This window comes from Coregonus lavaretus (assembly GCF_964263955.1).
Source record: "Coregonus lavaretus genome assembly, chromosome: 3".
Taxonomy (NCBI): Eukaryota; Metazoa; Chordata; class Actinopteri; order Salmoniformes; family Salmonidae; genus Coregonus; species Coregonus lavaretus.
This window is the reverse complement of record NC_139990.1, coordinates 47,946,381-47,962,635: the sequence shown is the minus strand read 5'-3', so window position 1 is coordinate 47,962,635 and position 16,255 is coordinate 47,946,381. Positions and strand designations below refer to the sequence as shown.

The following is a 16,255-nucleotide window of genomic DNA, read 5'->3' as shown; positions in this document are numbered from 1 at the left end:
GGCCCAGCGTCATCCAGGGTAGGGGAGGCAATGGCCGGCAGGGATGTAGCTCAGTTGGTAGAGCATGGCGTTTGCAACGCCAGGGTTGCGGGTTCGATTCCCACAGGGGGCCAGTATGAAAAAATATATATATAGTATATATATGCACTCACTAACTGTAAGTCGCTCTGGATAAGAGCGTCTGCTAAATGACTAAAAATGTAAAATGTAATGCCTAAGGCACGTTCACGCAGATGAGCAGGGACCCTGGGCATCTTTCTTTTGGTGTTTTTCAGAGTCAGTAGAAAGGCCTCTTTAGTGTCCTACGTTTTCATAACTGTGACCTTAATTGTCTGCCGTCTGTAAGCTGTTAGTGTCTTAACGACCGTTCCACAGGTGCATGTTCATTAATTGTTTATGGTTCATTGAACAAGCATGGGAAACAGTGTTTAAGCCCTTTACAATGAAGATCTGTGAAGTTATTTGGATTTTTACAAATGATCTTTGAAAGACAGGGTCCTGAAAAAGGGACATTTCTTTTTTTGCTGAGTTAAGTAGTAGTTCATAAAGGGTTCATTCATCATACCAAACTTTATTGACACTTCTTGAACAGTTGCTTTTGAGCAGTTTAACAAACAGATATCAGGCATTGCATAATTGTGACTTCAGTGAATGTCATTACAAACAAAGTGTTAACATCTACTCATATTTTGCAACAGGATTTCTAGAAGCTTCTCTTATATTAATTAGCTTTAAAATATATTATGTACAAAAGTCTACAACAGTAGATCAAAACAGTAGATCAGCGAGAGTGGGAGGGCCTGAAAGCGGCAATTTATTTCCAGACTTTGACGATGCCGTCTCTGGACGAAGTGACGATGAAGCCCTGTGTGGTCTGGAAGGTGGCGATGTCAGTGATGATGTCATGGTGGCCCACGGGGAGGGACTCGGGACCCCTGCGTGGGGTGTCCTCTGTGGCTCCACTCTTCTGTTTGCTGTGGATCTCCTGCAGGGAATGACAGGACAGGGAATGTAGGTCAATCTCTACCTGTCTGTTGTTTCTTAGTCATACAGGTTTATATAATGCTGCAAATTAATTGCTCTCCGGGGACAAAAATGATGTATTGAACACCTCATTGTAGGACCAGGTGCTTAGAGGAATACACTGAATACACCGCCGCCGTCCTATCAGGGCATACCTGTACAACCTCGGTGCCCTCGATGATCTTGCGGCTGTAGAGGACTGAGGGACAGTGCAGCGGTTCATTGGCTCCACCTGCCACGATGTAGGACCTCTCTGGGTAGGCCAAGTCCCAGAACCTGGGAATAAACACACACACACAGTATAGAAAAAAGACAACTCACAAAAAAAAAGCAAACGCCATCCAACACACTTCTTGGCTAAGCCACATCGTCAAACACAAACTTAAAATGTCATCCAGTAAACATACGTGGTCAAAACTGGGTTAAATATATCAGAAGGATGGTTAGTCCAGTCAAGAGTATAGCAACCATACCTGATTCTCATGTCAGAGCCGGCTGTGAGGAGGAGGGGGTTCCCGTCTGCAGGGCTGCAGTAGATCCCATGGACACTGTGGGGGGACGGCTGCATCTCTGAGAGAGGGGGAGCAGAGCTGGCCCACAGCGTGAACTTCCTGTCCCCAGTCTCCATGTCCCACATGGATACCTCATTGTTGCCCTGGACTGCTACAAAAAAACAACAAAATACACAAATAATAGTTTGAATTGCACCTCAAAGAAAGACCCGAAAAAGTTGAGGTTTTGTTAATAAAGATAAATAATATGATGACATCGAGTCTCACCAGCGATGACGGAGGATTGGTAGAGCGGGTGCATGAGCAGCCGTCTGATTCGTGCTCGGGCAGGGTGGGAGTGGTTTGAGATGGGGAGCTGGAACCGCATGTCCCAGCATGCCATAGTGCCGTTGCTTGTACCTGTGTGTGGAAGAATCAGAATGGGATTCAGTTGACTCCTGATAAGTGCATGTCAGATAAGTCACAACTCTGTTTAAGTACAATACAGTTTTCAGACTAAATTCATTTACATTTTTCATACACACGACATGCACCACACACGACCCACATCCACCCACGTGCTCACACCAACATCCACGTACCTAGGCAGAGCCAGCACTGGTGCATGTCCACAGTGAAGGAGGTGATAAGACCCAGTCGGAGGTCGTGGCGGAGGGTCCAGGCGTTGGAGTTGGAGCGCAAGTCCCAGCCCACCAGGGAGCCGTTCACCGTGGCGTAGGCCAGCACAGATTGGGCTCCAGAATTAAAATGGTGGACGTCCACCACGCAGCCGTCATCCTTCTGGTCCAGGAACCTGAGAGGACAGTCGATATAACAGTTACTGTGTAGTTATAACTAACTAAATATTTACACTGTGGCATCTAAATGATACGGCATGATCATGATAACTACATTATACTGCAAGTCCATTGATGGTGGATGAGGTAAGTTTCCCCCCTTACTATGTAAAGTGCTTGGAGTACCTCAGTTCGTAGAAAAGCACTACATAATGCCAATAAATAATAATAATAATTATTATTATTATATAAACTACAGTAAATAAAACCATCTTTATGCTTCATAAACACCTGATGGGTAGTACATACCTGGTCTGAAATGGGTTAACCTTGGGTGATTTGGGAGGCTTGTTGGCCTCAATGGCCAGGAGCTGGATGGAACCGTTGTCTGAGGCAGCAGCCAGGTAATGTGACCCCTGACAGAAGGTCAACGACTTCACGTGGCCCCCGATGCGAGAGTACGTCAGCACTGACCTGTAAGACAGCATCAAAACATTCACACAGGTTGGATTGAGGCCTGTTGTTCATTACTTTTTCCATCAACGTTTTGGTCATTTATAGCAGACGCTCTTATCCAGAGTAGAGCACATCTGTGAAAAGGCGAGCTGAAGTCTGTTCCTCCTCCGACGCCTTAAACACCTACATATACAGTACCTTGAGAAAGTATTCACACCCCTTGACTTTTTCCACATTTTGTTATGATACAGCCTGAATTTAAAATGTATTAAATTAAGATTTTGTGTCACTGTCCAACACACAATACCCCATCATGTCAAAGTGGAATTCTGTTTTTAGAATTTTGTTTTAATTACTTCAAAATGAAAAGCTGAAATGTCTTGAGTGCTGATGAATATTTCTGTCTGTAATACAGCCCTTTTGTGGGGAAAAACGAATTCCAATTGGCTGGGCCTATGCCCTCCCAGGCCCACTCATGGTTGCGCCCCTGCCCAGTCATGTGAAATCCATAGATTAGGGCCTAATGAATTTATTTCAATTGACGGATTCCCTTCTATGAACGGTAACTCTCCTGGTAACGGTATTCACCTCCTATATCCTGGTAACGGTATTCACCTCCTATATCCTGGTAACGGTATTCACCTCCTATATCCTGGTAACGGTATGCACCTCCTATATCCTGGTAACGGTATTCACCTCCTATATCCTGGTAACGGTATGCACCTCCTATATCCTGGTAACGGTATTCACCTCCTATATCCTGGTAACGGTATTCACCACCTACTCAGCTAAACTAGGGTAAGTGTCCCTATTAAGCCCACCAAAATCTAAGTTTAGACATTTCTAACATATACTGCCCTAATTATTTATACAAAAAGTGGAGATAACATGAAAGATGAATCTCTCATGTGAAGTTTTACTTTAAAAAATATATACAGTGGGGGAAAAAAGTATTTAGTCAGCCACCAATTGTGCAAGTTCTCCCACTTAAAAAGATGAGAGAGGCCTGTAATTTTCATCATAGGTACACGTCAACTATGACAGACAAAATGAGAAAGAAATTTCCAGAAAATCACATTGTAGGATTTTTAATGAATTTATTTGCAAATTATGGTGGAAAATAAGTATTTGGTCAATAACAAAAGTTTCTCAATACTTTGTTATATACCCTTTGTTGGCAATGACACAGGTCAAACGTTTTCTGTAAGTCTTCACAAGGTTTTCACACACTGTTGCTGGTATTTTGGCCCATTCCTCCATGCAGATCTCCTCTAGAGCAGTGATGTTTTGGGGCTGTCGCTGGGCAACACGGACTTTCAACTCCCTCCAAAGATTTTCTATGGGGTTGAGATCTGGAGACTGGCTAGGCCACTCCAGGACCTTGAAATGCTTCTTACGAAGCCACTCCTTCGTTGCCCGGGCGGTGTGTTTGGGATCATTGTCATGCTGAAAGACCCAGCCACGTTTCATCTTCAATGCCCTTGCTGATGGAAGGAGGTTTTCACTCAAAATCTCACGATACATGGCCCCATTCATTCTTTCCTTTACACGGATCAGTCGTCCTGATCCCTTTGCAGAAAAACAGCCCCAAAGCATGATGTTTCCACCCCCATGCTTCACAGTAGTGTTAGATTAATTTGTATTTTAAGAATAATGACTAAAGGATTTCACCCCAAATACAGTATAAATGTGTGAACGGTGTTAGAGTTATAATGTAGTGGCAACCCACTAACAGAGGGGGGCGGGACTAAACATTCCAGGGTGAAGGGGACTGAGAAAACGGGTTAAAAAAAGCCTCCTAAAGGTGGGCGGAGCAAAGTGCCTTTGTGTGTCAAGGGGTATAAAACAGGAGTGTATGGGTTTTGGCGCCAGAGCTCTCCATGAATAAAAATACAGATCATTCTTGCTGGTTGTGGACCTTGAATCATTTATGATTAAAACCAGAGCCTTACAACCTCTGGTAATGATTCAAGCTTAGGTTGAATTAGAGATAGAAATTCTCATGACAAGTAGGTATGGTGTTCTTTGGATGCAACTCAGCATTCTTTGTCCTCCAAACACGACGAGTTGAGTTTTTACCAAAAAGTTCTATTTTGGTTTCATCTGACCATATGACATTCTCCCAATCCTCTTCTGGATCATCCAAATGCACTCTAGCAAACTTCAGACGGGCCTGGACATGTACTGGCTTAAGCAGGGGGACACGTCTGGCACTGCAGGATTTGAGTCCCTGGCGGAGTAGTGTGTTACTGATGGTAGGCTTTGTTACTTTGGTCCCAGCTCTCTGCAGGTCATTCACTAGGTCCCCCCGTATGGTTCTGGGATTTTTGCTCACCGTTCTTGTGATCATTTTGACCCCACGGGGTGAGATCTTGCGTGGAGCACCAGATCGAGGGAGATTATCAGTGGTCTTGTATGTCTTCCATTTCCTAACAATTGCTCCCACAGTTGATTTTTTCAAACCAAGCTGCTTACCTATTGCAGATTCAGTCTTTCCAGCCTGGTGCAGGTCTACCATTTTGTTTCTGGTGTCACACATTTTTTTATCTTAAAGATAAGGAAGTGGGCTTAATGGGTACACTTACACTACACCTACTCAGACAAATGCACCAATCTGGACCTACCATCACTACACACACCAGTCTGGATCTACCATCACTACACACACCAATCTGGATCTACCATCACTACACACACCAATCTGGACCTACCATCACTACACACACCAATCTGGACCTACCATCACTACACACACCAATCTGGACCTACCATCACTACACACACCAATCTGGACCTACCATCACCACACACACCAATCTGGACCTACCATCACTACACACCAATCTGGACCTACCATCACCACACACACCAATTTGGACCTACCATCACTACACACACCAATATGGACCTACCATCACTCTACACACGCTGAGAAAGTCTCAAGATCCTTTGTAAGATCACTTCTAAAATATGATCCCTTCTGCCATATGCTCCCACCCCAATGATGGTCTAAGTCTACACCAGAACCACTCCTTAAAGCTGAGATCTGCATAAGGTGAAACAGTGCCACTGGTGGCCGCAGGCGCAGGCACATTTGTTATTGTTTTTGAAATGTGGCAGAGGAGCATCCTGCATCGTGGTAAACAAAAATCATAGTACATAATCTGCTGTTCTATCGCGCGTTCAATGACGTGCAATGATGTCCGAGGGGAAAAAAACTATGTTCGTTGTTTGAAGTAACGTCTTTGTTGTTGTAATACCGCGAACGGGCGTGTCAGTTTCACTGCTACGGATTCCAGCTTTAGCTAAACTGGAGCTGATCCACAGCAGGACTGAGCGTTTCGGTTGCAGCGCCATCCCAACCATGGTTCGCCTGCTGAACAGTTGATGAACATCATTTTTTTGCACTCACAATTCAGCATGTTGCTGCCATTTGTACTGTTGAAAAAAACATTCTCTCTTCTCTCTCTCATTAAACAAAAAAAAGGGGAGGTAACCACAACTACTTGATTAACTGGTTGGTTGTTGGTTACTACTTGGTTAACTGGTTGGTTGTTGATTACTACTTGGTTAACTGGTTGGTTGTTGGTTACTACTTGGTTAACTGGTTGGTTATTGGTTACTACTTGGTTAGCATACCTGGTGGTGGTGGTTTTGCCCTCCATCTTCTGGCTGTCCCAGACCTTGACGGTGCCGTCGTTGGAGGCCGTGGCGAAGATGGAGTGCTCGTCTGACACACGGATACGGTTGACAGCAGACTTGTGCTCATGGAGGTGGGCCACTAGAAGACCCTTAGGGTGCCACCCTGCAGAACAAAACAACAACACAATGTGGACGGGCCCCGACTAACCCTACTGCTTGTTGACATTTCTGCTGTGCTTAATCCAAATTGGCAAGAAACACACCGCTAGTGGTATATTCAATAATACAATGACCAAAAAAGAATCACTTGTGGAGTGATTATGGCCTAGCCTATGTTGTGTCAGTGGCACTACTTTACCTGGCGGAGGCGGACGGCTCTCCCATTCAGCGCTCTCCATCATCTGCTTGGCCATGCGCTCTGCGCTGCACTGTTCCCTCTTCTGCTGCACCAGATGTTGAAGCTCCGCCTTGCACGTGTTGAGACGACGCTGGTAGGTGGAGACTGCGCCTGCAGACTGCCCCACAGGGACACCAGGGGAGGCTGTGCTCTTCCTGGTCTGAGTCCCCGCCCCTTCAGGCACCTGGTGGAGTACACAGAGATAGAAGATAGACTACCAGACTGGACCAGGCTATTAAATCAATCACTTAGTATATCAATCAATCGGTCGATCATTCAAACCTCGCCCCCCCCCCCCACCTACTATTCCTAACAGACATCATAGGTTAACCCGTTATGTACCGTCGGGGGCTGTGGTGCTGTAGCCGCTGGCTCCTGAGAGCCAAACATGCTCTTCCACTCTTCATTCATGTTTGAGTCCTGTTTGGTGTGTTTCCGTGCTGAAGCGAGAGAGAAAAAAACAAGAAAAAGCTAAGAAACACTAGTTAAGAAGCATTCAGCACTGGAGGTCAAAAGCTTGGGGACTGTTGGATTGAATAGCCATTAAGTTGAAGGGGCCTACCAATTTTCAGCTATTCCAATAAGCCATGGAGAAGGCACTACGGTTTCTAACGTCTAATGAAAATACCAATGGGAGATGGCAGGCATTAAAGGAGTTGAAGGCCAATGCAGATACAACAGGTTAAGACCACCAGACTACATGAAGCAGTTGGAGCTGGGAGATATGCTAATCACAGGACATGTTAGGGTGAGTAGTTAAATTAGTCACCAGCAGCAGTCCAACACTCCATAAGGCCAGTTCCATGCGATTGAAACATACCAGCTGCAACACACAGTCACTCTTAGCCCACGGTAAGTTATGTCAGACAAGCTACTAACAGTATCTATGAAAAAACACTCCAAAACACCAAAGATGTTAGATGTTAATATACCTGTTATCCCTATGGCGTAGATACACAACACAATCTTTCAGTATGTGCTTGAATAAATACTTTATATTGAATACCATGGAATCTAATATCTAGACCCATATGGGATTTAACTGGTATAGTGTTACTTAAGCAGACTAAGGGCCTTAGATCCATTGTTTACACTACTGCCAGAGAGCACACATGTCTTTTTAACAAATATTGATGCCCCTAAGGGGAGTCTGCCTGGTATGTTAACAGAACTCAAGGCCAGTCTGACATTTTATTTGATTACAGGGAAAAGGAGATGTGTATGTGCTGAACACTAACATGTACTGCTCTGTCATTGGTAGACAGCTAGAGAGGTCATGAGAAAATGTGAAAACTCTGCTTCTCCTGATGCAGTTTTACCCATCAAATGAATTAAATGTAATGAAGCGATGTGGGTAATCTGGGGGAAATGATGTCTGGATGGGATTATTTGTAATGCACATCATTACAGGCAAAACCACACCAGCAATATACCAGATGCTGTGGCGATGAAGTCTGCAAACAGATAAACGACAAGTCATTGACATCAAACATGGTGAGAATATATCAACTATAATATCAACCTATCCAATCCTTTCAGTGTCTATACACACACAAGTGTCTTAAGGCTAAGGGTCAATTTGGCTGTGTTTACACAGGCAGCCCATTTCCAATATTTTGTTTCACTAATTAGTCTTTTTACCAATCAGATTAGCTCTTTTGACAAAAATTGGCCAAAAGATCAGAATTGTGCGGTCTGTGTAAATGCAGCTTTTGGGTTTGTGTAACCATCTCTGCTATTACAGGGGTGTACTTTGACCACCAGGTGGCAGTGGCGTCCCTACCTCGCTTGTCCTCTGCCTCCTGTTTGGGTTTGACCAGGTCCACCTGACGTCCCATGATGCCCAGCGTGGCCAGGTCAATGACCCCACTCTGGACCGCCTCCCCCAGGTGGCTCTGGTCTCCCATGTTGGCCTTGGCCTTGTTGGACTTGAGCATGAAGTCCTTCAGTGCTAGCAGCTTGTCCTCTTCAGCCTCCGTCATCCCCTAGAATAAACAATTATCATCATCATCATCGTTGATCATCATCATAACAATAATGGTCAAAAGTTGTGCATTATATGGAGAACATACATTTCCCATCCATGTCACATCGAGACACATCACCCCCGCCCTCTGACCTGCGAGAGCAGTTTCTTAAGCAGCTGGGCGATGGCGGGGTCCTCCGGAATGGGGCATTCTGGGAGTGAGCCGCTGCGCTTCTTCTGCCGCAGCAGCAGGTGGCGGAAGAGGCTGCCGATGTCTTTGGAGCGCAGGGAGTAGTCGAAGATGGAGCGGCTCACTGGCTCCTTCAGCACACTCAGCAGCACTATCTCTTTATCGATCTGAGAGGAAACAGCCTCATTTAACACAGAATAGCACAGTACAGCACACCATAACCTAGCATAGCACAGTTCAGCACACCATAACCTAGCATAGCACAGTTCAGCACACCATAACATAGCATAGCACAGTTCAGCACACCATAACATAGCATAGCACCGTACAGCACACCATAACATAGCACAGTTTAACATAATTTAATACGAGTCTGGGAGATTCTTTCAATGTGTTACACATGAAGATGGTAAGTGAGCGTGTGTAGAAGTCCTACCTGTATGATGGGCTGGGTGATGAAGGGGTTGAGGTGAGGCATCAGTTTGCAGTAGACGTCTGCTATGTTGAGGTGCTGGGCCACCACAGTGATGAAGCCCACCGCCCCGTAGCGGATCCACAGGTTGGGGTGGCACAGGAATGGGGCTTTTCAAAATAAGGGGGGAAAAGTTAATCACAAAAAGTGCCTTTTTTACATGGCCAAATAGTAATAACACTCTCCTTCCACTGCCGTCTTTAAGCCCCTCTCTACCCTCTCTCACCAATGTCACTGACAAACTCGTAGATGTGTGGTTTCTGCAGCAGGCCCAGCTGGCACATGCAGGTGAGAGCGTTGAGGGCCTTGTAGATGACAAACTCCTCCGCGTCACTCAGACCCTGCTGCAGGAGGGGCTTCAGGATGGACGAGCTCTGCCAGCCCACGTACGCCGCCACACCTGGAGGAAATGGAGAGATAGGGAGAGAGAGAGAGGGAGAGATGGAAAGAGAGGGAGAGAGAGAGAGGGAGAGATGGAAAGAGAGGGAGAGAGAGAGAGGGAGAGATGGAAAGAGAGGGAGAGAGAGAGATGGAAAGAGAGGGAGAGAGGGAGAGATGGAAAGAGAGGGAGAGAGAGAGATGGAAAGAGAGGGAGAGAGGGAGAGATGGAAAGAGAGGGAGAGAGAGAGGGAGAGATGGAAAGAGAGGGAGAGAGAGAGAGAGAGATGGAAAGAGAGGGAGAAAGAGATGGAAAGAGAGGGAGAGAGAGGGAGAGAGAGATGGAAAGAGAGGGAGAGAGAGATGTAAAGAGAGGGAGAGAGAGAGATGTAAAGAGAGGGAGAGAGAGAGATGTAAAGAGAGGGAGAGAGAGAGAGGGAGAGATGTAAAGAGAGGGAGAGAGAGAGGGAGAGATGTAGAGAGGGAGAGAGAGTAAAAGAGAAAAGTAAAAGACAGAGACCAAGAGGGAGGGGGGAGGCAGAAGAGAGCGCAAATAGAAAGACAGGGGTCAATGGAGAGAAAATACATTATATGTCTGTATCTATGAGACTTCCTGCATGTACACATCCAGCTTTTATCCATTAGCGTATTTGAGTGACTAAGTGTGGGCACCGTGTCTGTGGCACAGTCCTGCCCCTTACCCACGATGCTGTCGAAGAAGGCTCCCCGGAGGTGCCAGTCATTCTTGTCATTCAGGAAGGTGATCATGTGGGACAGGAGCACGTCGTTGGCCTTCTGCCGGCCGAAGAACACGCAGAGCCGCGTGATGCCGTTCTCCATCAGAGACTGCTTGACGATGTTCTCTGAGTCGCTCAGTAACGTAACCACCTTCTGCTGTACCATCTCATGCAGCGCCTGCAGCTCTGTCAGGAGGAACAGGAAGTCAGAACAGAATATAATTTTTCCAAGGGAGCTCTACCTCCGAGCTGATATTTGAGAGAGAGGAGGCCTTAAAATTACCAGAGTCGTAGTTCTCGTTGGGATGGAGGGTGTCCTCTGTGTCCTCTCCGTTCAAGTCGTGCTCCATATTCAGGTTATTCTCCTGAACAAGCTCTAAAAACCGCAAAGCTGTCTCAGCCAGGTGGGCTATGTTCTCTGAGAAAAGGAGAGGGGGGAATGACTAGGCATTACAAACAACATAAACACTGTCAACCTTTGGACTATTAGGTGTGTAATCACATTTAGAGCGACCCGTAGTCATTGTCAACCCAACTGACCTGCGTATGCCAGCCTGACGATGGTGGCATCGTCCTGCGCCAGGTGGGCAATGCCCGGCAGGATGTACTCGGGGTAGATGTTGACATCGTTACGGGGAACCTCCTTCACCAGTGCCAGCACCTTGGCTAGGGTGTGCACAGCCTGGGCCCTAACCCGCGGCGCCGGGTCGCTGCAGAAGTGCAGCAGGTATGGCGTGATGCGGTCCAGCAGCGTCTCCACCCTAAGGCGGCCCGCCAGATGCAGCACCAGCTCCAGAGCCGCCAGCTTGGAGTCACAGGAACGAAGCGTCTGGAGGCAGGAGGTGATGACAGACACCAGCACCACCAGGCCCTGCTCCTCCTTGGCCGACACCACACCCGACTCCTGGTCCCCCTTCTCACGCTTCTCCGAGGACCCGCCTGGCCCTCCCCCGCGGAGGTTATGGAGGATGTTGTCCAGGTCCTTGCGGATGACCAGCACACGCTCGTCTGCCGACTGGAAGGTCTCCTTGGCAAACTGGGCCATGTAGGGCTGCAGGAAGGTGTAGAAGATGTCTGGGAAGGCATTACCTCTCTGCTGCTTCAGGTACTCCTCCGCAGTTAGACGCTTCTCCGGCTCCCGCTGCACCATCTGGGCCACCTAGGAGGTGAAAAGAGAGTTTTGGTGGTTACCAGGAGACAGCGGTACACTTAAGAATTGGTGCTCAGGATGAATTTAGTATTTCACAAGAACGTCTTCATCTACAAACAAAACATATTGACTATTACTAGCTCTCTGATGTAACGGTCTTCTATTTTCATGAGAACGTGCTCTGTCTGGAAGTGTCCTTTGCGATACGCCAGAAGTTGGGAGAGATCGAACAGTGGTACTCCCTCTGTGAAGAGTTCTGCGATCACACAACCTGAAAAACACATGAAATAACAGTCAGGGAAGGGGAATGTACATTAGATGATTAAACACTCAATGTCGAACCTACAACTACTAGTAAATTGGACGAGTCCATGGCATCCACCTATCTCTCTCTATTGCCCCTGAACAGAAAATATCTATATGTTTCAGCTATGAAAGTTACCTGCTGAGAAGATATCCATGACCTGTTTGAGCTCTCCCCTGCTCCTCTGGCTGTTGCTGGTGAGGTCCACCAGAGGGGTATTCTGGTCACTGTCTGTGGTGAACATACTCCCATCCACAAACCTCTCGGGGGCGATGTAACATGTCCTCCGTCGAGATGTGTCAAAGAAGTAATTAAAGTCAGCTGGGTTGTCCTCGGGCAGATAGGTGGGCTTGAAGCTGGCAAAGTCTGTGAGCAGCACCCAGTTCCAGCTGGTCACCATCACATTCTCGGTCTTAATGTCACCGTGGCGCACGCCCGATTTGTGCGCCTGGTCTACGGCGGTGAGGATCTGGAAGGCTAGCCAGCGCTTCTCTACATTGTTGAGGAAGGGTCGCGTGCTGATGCGATCATACAAGTTGTCCCGGACGTACTGGCGGAAGAGGATGGCTGCTTTCTCAGTGAGGGAGGCCTTCTGGAAGGGCAGGCAGTTCTGGCAGGAATGTAGTCTGATCTTTAGCTCCTCCAGCTCCTGCTTGTAGCTGGTGAGAGGTAGAGATGGGTCCTGGATGGCAAACACCTTCACCACCACCAGGCCTTCCCTGTGCTTGGCGCGTGCCACCTTGAAGAAGCGCGTGCTGCCCAGGCTCTTGTCATACTCGTGATCATGGATATCAGAGAAGTAGCTGTCGACAGATAGGATCTGGGCGGGAGCGATCCCTGCCAGCTGATTCCCCATGGTTCTGATACACTCTGACCCGGGTCCTGGGTTGACATAGACATGAACAGTCAAAAGTTTGCCAAAATAAGAATTGTAACAGTTCGCGGATGGCTATCAGATCAGCCAATACAACCTAACATAATTTCCTACCTATTGCATAATTAAGCAATAATGCCCGATGGGGTGTGGTATATGGGCAATATACCATGGCTAAGGGCTGTTCTTAAGCACGACACAATGCGGAGTGCCTGGATACAGCCCTTAGCCGTGGTATATTGGCCATATACCACAAACCCCCGAGGTGCCTTATTGCTATTATAAACTGGTTACAAACGTAATTAGAGCAGCAAAAATAAATGTTTTGTCATACCCGTGGTATATGGTCTCATATAACACGGCTTTCATTGTAAATGTCATGGTATAAGGTCTCACATACACACGGCTGAATGCTGTTTTAGCCAATCAGCATCCAGTATCCAAACTACCCGGCTTATAATTAAGCAATAAACCTAGCCGGGAAACCCTCCCCATACAATAAAGCCATGTATGACAAATCATGTACTAAATAAAGCTTTCTGAAGCAGCGAGGATTTGCAACACAATTGCAGAGAGCAATCACAGAGGTGGGCTATCAACAACGGAATGTCTAAATGTAAATAACATAGCTAGGTAAACACTAACTGTGCCTACAAATTGTTATCTAGTTAGCTGTTTTCAAACTCGTTTAGTGCTACTTACTCTGCCATGAAAATTGGGTCATATGCATTGCTTCATCATGTGAGGACCGTACACTGTGATGATGACAGTGCAATAACTTACCATTGTTACATGAATATGTCAGTTTCCTAAACAAAGAAAAACAATACATAACAACCGAAAAGTACATGCAGTTTTATATACTTACAATACAAATCGAACATAAAATGCACGTGACGTTGATGAAATTACAGTGCAGGGTATTGTTTACCAGATGGTTGAGATGCGGCGTAGTATTGTTCGGCTTCGTAGCTAGTTAGCATCTAGCTAACTCAATCGGTTCTAATATGTCATTCCCATGCATTTTGCTAAGACGACTCCATTTGAGAAAAATATAAATTGTGCGTCGAGATGTAGCTTGTTCAGTTGACAGCTGAAGGAAAGTAACATTTCCTGTAAAATCCTGTAAGATAAAAAAAAAAAAAAAAAAAAGATAATATCCCTCCGCAGAATGCACACACACATAAACAAACGTCACTTCCGGTTCTAGGTTTCACTTTTTATAAAACACAAAGTAGATGTGAAAGCAATATCTGAGATGCCTACATGTTTTTTTTTTTGCTTTCGTCTGTGAAGTTACCTGATGTCAATGAACGAGAGGAAGGGACGAGGAGAGGAACTGTTTTAGATTATTAAAATACAGCTCTACGCTTCTAGCGTGCTGACCTCACCGGTGACAGTCCGTCAGAGAGAAGCGACAGTGGATTTCACGGAAGATGCTGAAGAAACGGGAGCTGCTGGTAAGTTTCCGGATTTCTGAACGTTATATTCATATTTTAATATATTTACAACATAGTATATACCCAAGAGTGAGTTGTATTTAGATATAAAAGCATGTGTTGACAATGGTTTTGTTCAACAAGGACAGTGGGGGGAGCTGGCGCAAGGGAAAGACAGCGTAGCTAGCTACAGCAGTATAATGTTACACAGTCGAGAGCTCCATGATCACGGGAGGTGAGCGTAGTGTTTTGTCGGTAGAAATACTGTTTACGTGACATGTATAAATTGCTGTCATACAGGATAGTTGTTTGTTGTCACAGCGAACTTTGAGATGGTTCAGGGATACATATGCAGCTTCATGTAAAAGTCAGAACAACAAAACCAACAATACCTAGCTAGCTTGCAGTGTGCTATAACCCAACAACCATATCATCATAGCTAGCTATGACGATTATGTAAAGTAACGTTAGCGTTATATTTCCCCGGCAGGCCCACTGCCCAATTTATTGGTGTCGTTTTCCAGTACCACGGAACCGCGATGTTACTAACCCACTGGTGATACTACCTCAAATACACCAATCGGTTTTTTTCTTATAAAGTTAAAAAACCCATTTGCAAGCAACTAAGCAGCATGTTGAATTTTGCTGATCAATAAAAAGTGGCAATGTAATAGTAGGTTGAGCAATGACCTAGATAGCACAACCCGCACTAACCACGAGGGTGTAGCTTTGGCTAAGCCTTGTTGTACACTGCTCAAAAAAATAAAGGGAACACTTAAACAACACAATGTAACTCCAAGTCAATCACACTTCTGTGAAATCAAACTGTCCACTTAGGAAGCAACACTGATTGACAATAAATTTCACATGCTGTTGTGCAAATGGAATAGACAACAGGTGGAAATTATAGGCAATTAGCAAGACACCCCCAATAAAGAAGTGGTTCTGCAGGTGGTGACCACAGACCACTTCTCAGTTCCTATGCTTCCTGGCTGATGTTTTGGTCACTTTTGAATGCTGGCGGTGCTTTCACTCTAGTGGTAGCATGAGACGGAGTCTACAACCCACACAAGTGGCTCAGGTAGTGCAGCTCATCCAGGATGGCACATCAATGCGAGCTGTGGCAAGAAGGTTTGCTGTGTCTGTCAGCGTAGTGTCCAGAGCATGGAGGCGCTTCCAGGAGACAGGCCAGTACATCAGGAGACGTGGAGGAGGCCGTAGGAGGGCAACAACCCAGCAGCAGGACCTCTACCTCCGCCTTTGTGCAAGGAGGAGCAGGAGGAGCACTGCCAGAGCCCTGCAAAATGACCTCCAGCAGGCCACAAATGTGCATGTGTCTGCTCAAACGGTCAGAAACAGACTCCATGAGGGTGGTATGAGGGCCCGACGTCCACAGGTGGGGGTTGTGCTTACAGCCCAACACCGTGCAGGACGTTTAGCATTTGCCAGAGAACACCAAGATTGGCAAATTCGCCACTGGCGCCCTGTGCTCTCGCAGGTTCACACTGAGCACAGGTGACAGACGTGACAGAGTCTGGAGACGCCGTGGAGAACGTTCTGCTGCCTGCAACATCCTCCAGCATGACCGGTTTGGCGGTGGGTCAGTCATGGTGTGGGGTGGCATTTCTTTGGGGGGCCGCACAGCCCTCCATGTGCTCGCCAGAGGTAGCCTGACTGCCATTAGGTACTGAGATGAGATCCTCAGACCCCTTGTGAGACCATATGCTGGTGCGGTTGGCCCTGGGTTCCTCCTAATGCAAGACAATGCTAGACCTCATGTGGCTGGAGTGTGTCAGCAGTTCCTGCAAGAGGAAGGCATTGATAATATGGACTGGCCCGCCCGTTCCCCAGACCTGAATCCAATTGAGCACATCTGTGACATCATGTCTCGCTCCATCCACCAACGCCACGTTGCACCACAGACTGTCCAGGAGTTGGC

The 16,255-nt window shown here is 46.6% G+C and overlaps 2 protein-coding genes across 3 annotated transcripts in view; one reads left to right on the top strand and one right to left on the bottom strand.

Annotated features, from left to right (window-relative positions):
- Nucleotides 1–551: 551 nt before the first annotated feature.
- LOC311117626 (phosphoinositide 3-kinase regulatory subunit 4-like) lies at nucleotides 552–14,009 on the bottom strand. 2 transcript variants are annotated; one of them, XM_084157546.1, is made up of 19 exons: nucleotides 13,746–14,009; nucleotides 12,142–12,885; nucleotides 11,837–11,970; nucleotides 11,090–11,708; nucleotides 10,833–10,967; nucleotides 10,514–10,735; nucleotides 9,661–9,834; nucleotides 9,399–9,544; nucleotides 8,926–9,129; nucleotides 8,590–8,791; nucleotides 7,149–7,246; nucleotides 6,768–6,990; nucleotides 6,407–6,572; nucleotides 2,621–2,785; nucleotides 2,117–2,328; nucleotides 1,803–1,934; nucleotides 1,497–1,686; nucleotides 1,179–1,299; nucleotides 552–985 (listed from the first exon to the last, which is right to left on the bottom strand). In XM_084157546.1, exons 2-19 carry the CDS (start codon nucleotides 12,857–12,859, stop codon nucleotides 815–817), a joined length of 4,032 nt encoding a protein of 1,343 aa, XP_084013672.1. In that variant the 5' UTR covers nucleotides 12,860–12,885; nucleotides 13,746–14,009; the 3' UTR covers nucleotides 552–814. The 2 variants fall into 2 exon arrangements, with proteins under 2 accessions (XP_084013672.1, XP_084013673.1); XM_084157547.1 differs by having other exon boundaries at nucleotides 1,497–1,683.
- Nucleotides 14,010–14,087: 78 nt separating this feature from the next.
- The window catches only part of LOC311111981 (calcium-transporting ATPase type 2C member 1-like), a 50,997-nt gene continuing 48,829 nt past the window's right edge, over nucleotides 14,088–16,255 (top strand). The window contains exon 1 of the mRNA XM_084154932.1: nucleotides 14,088–14,337. Coding sequence (XP_084011058.1) covers nucleotides 14,314–14,337 — 24 coding nt within the window. The 5' untranslated portion in view covers nucleotides 14,088–14,313. The remainder of the gene's footprint in view (nucleotides 14,338–16,255) is intronic.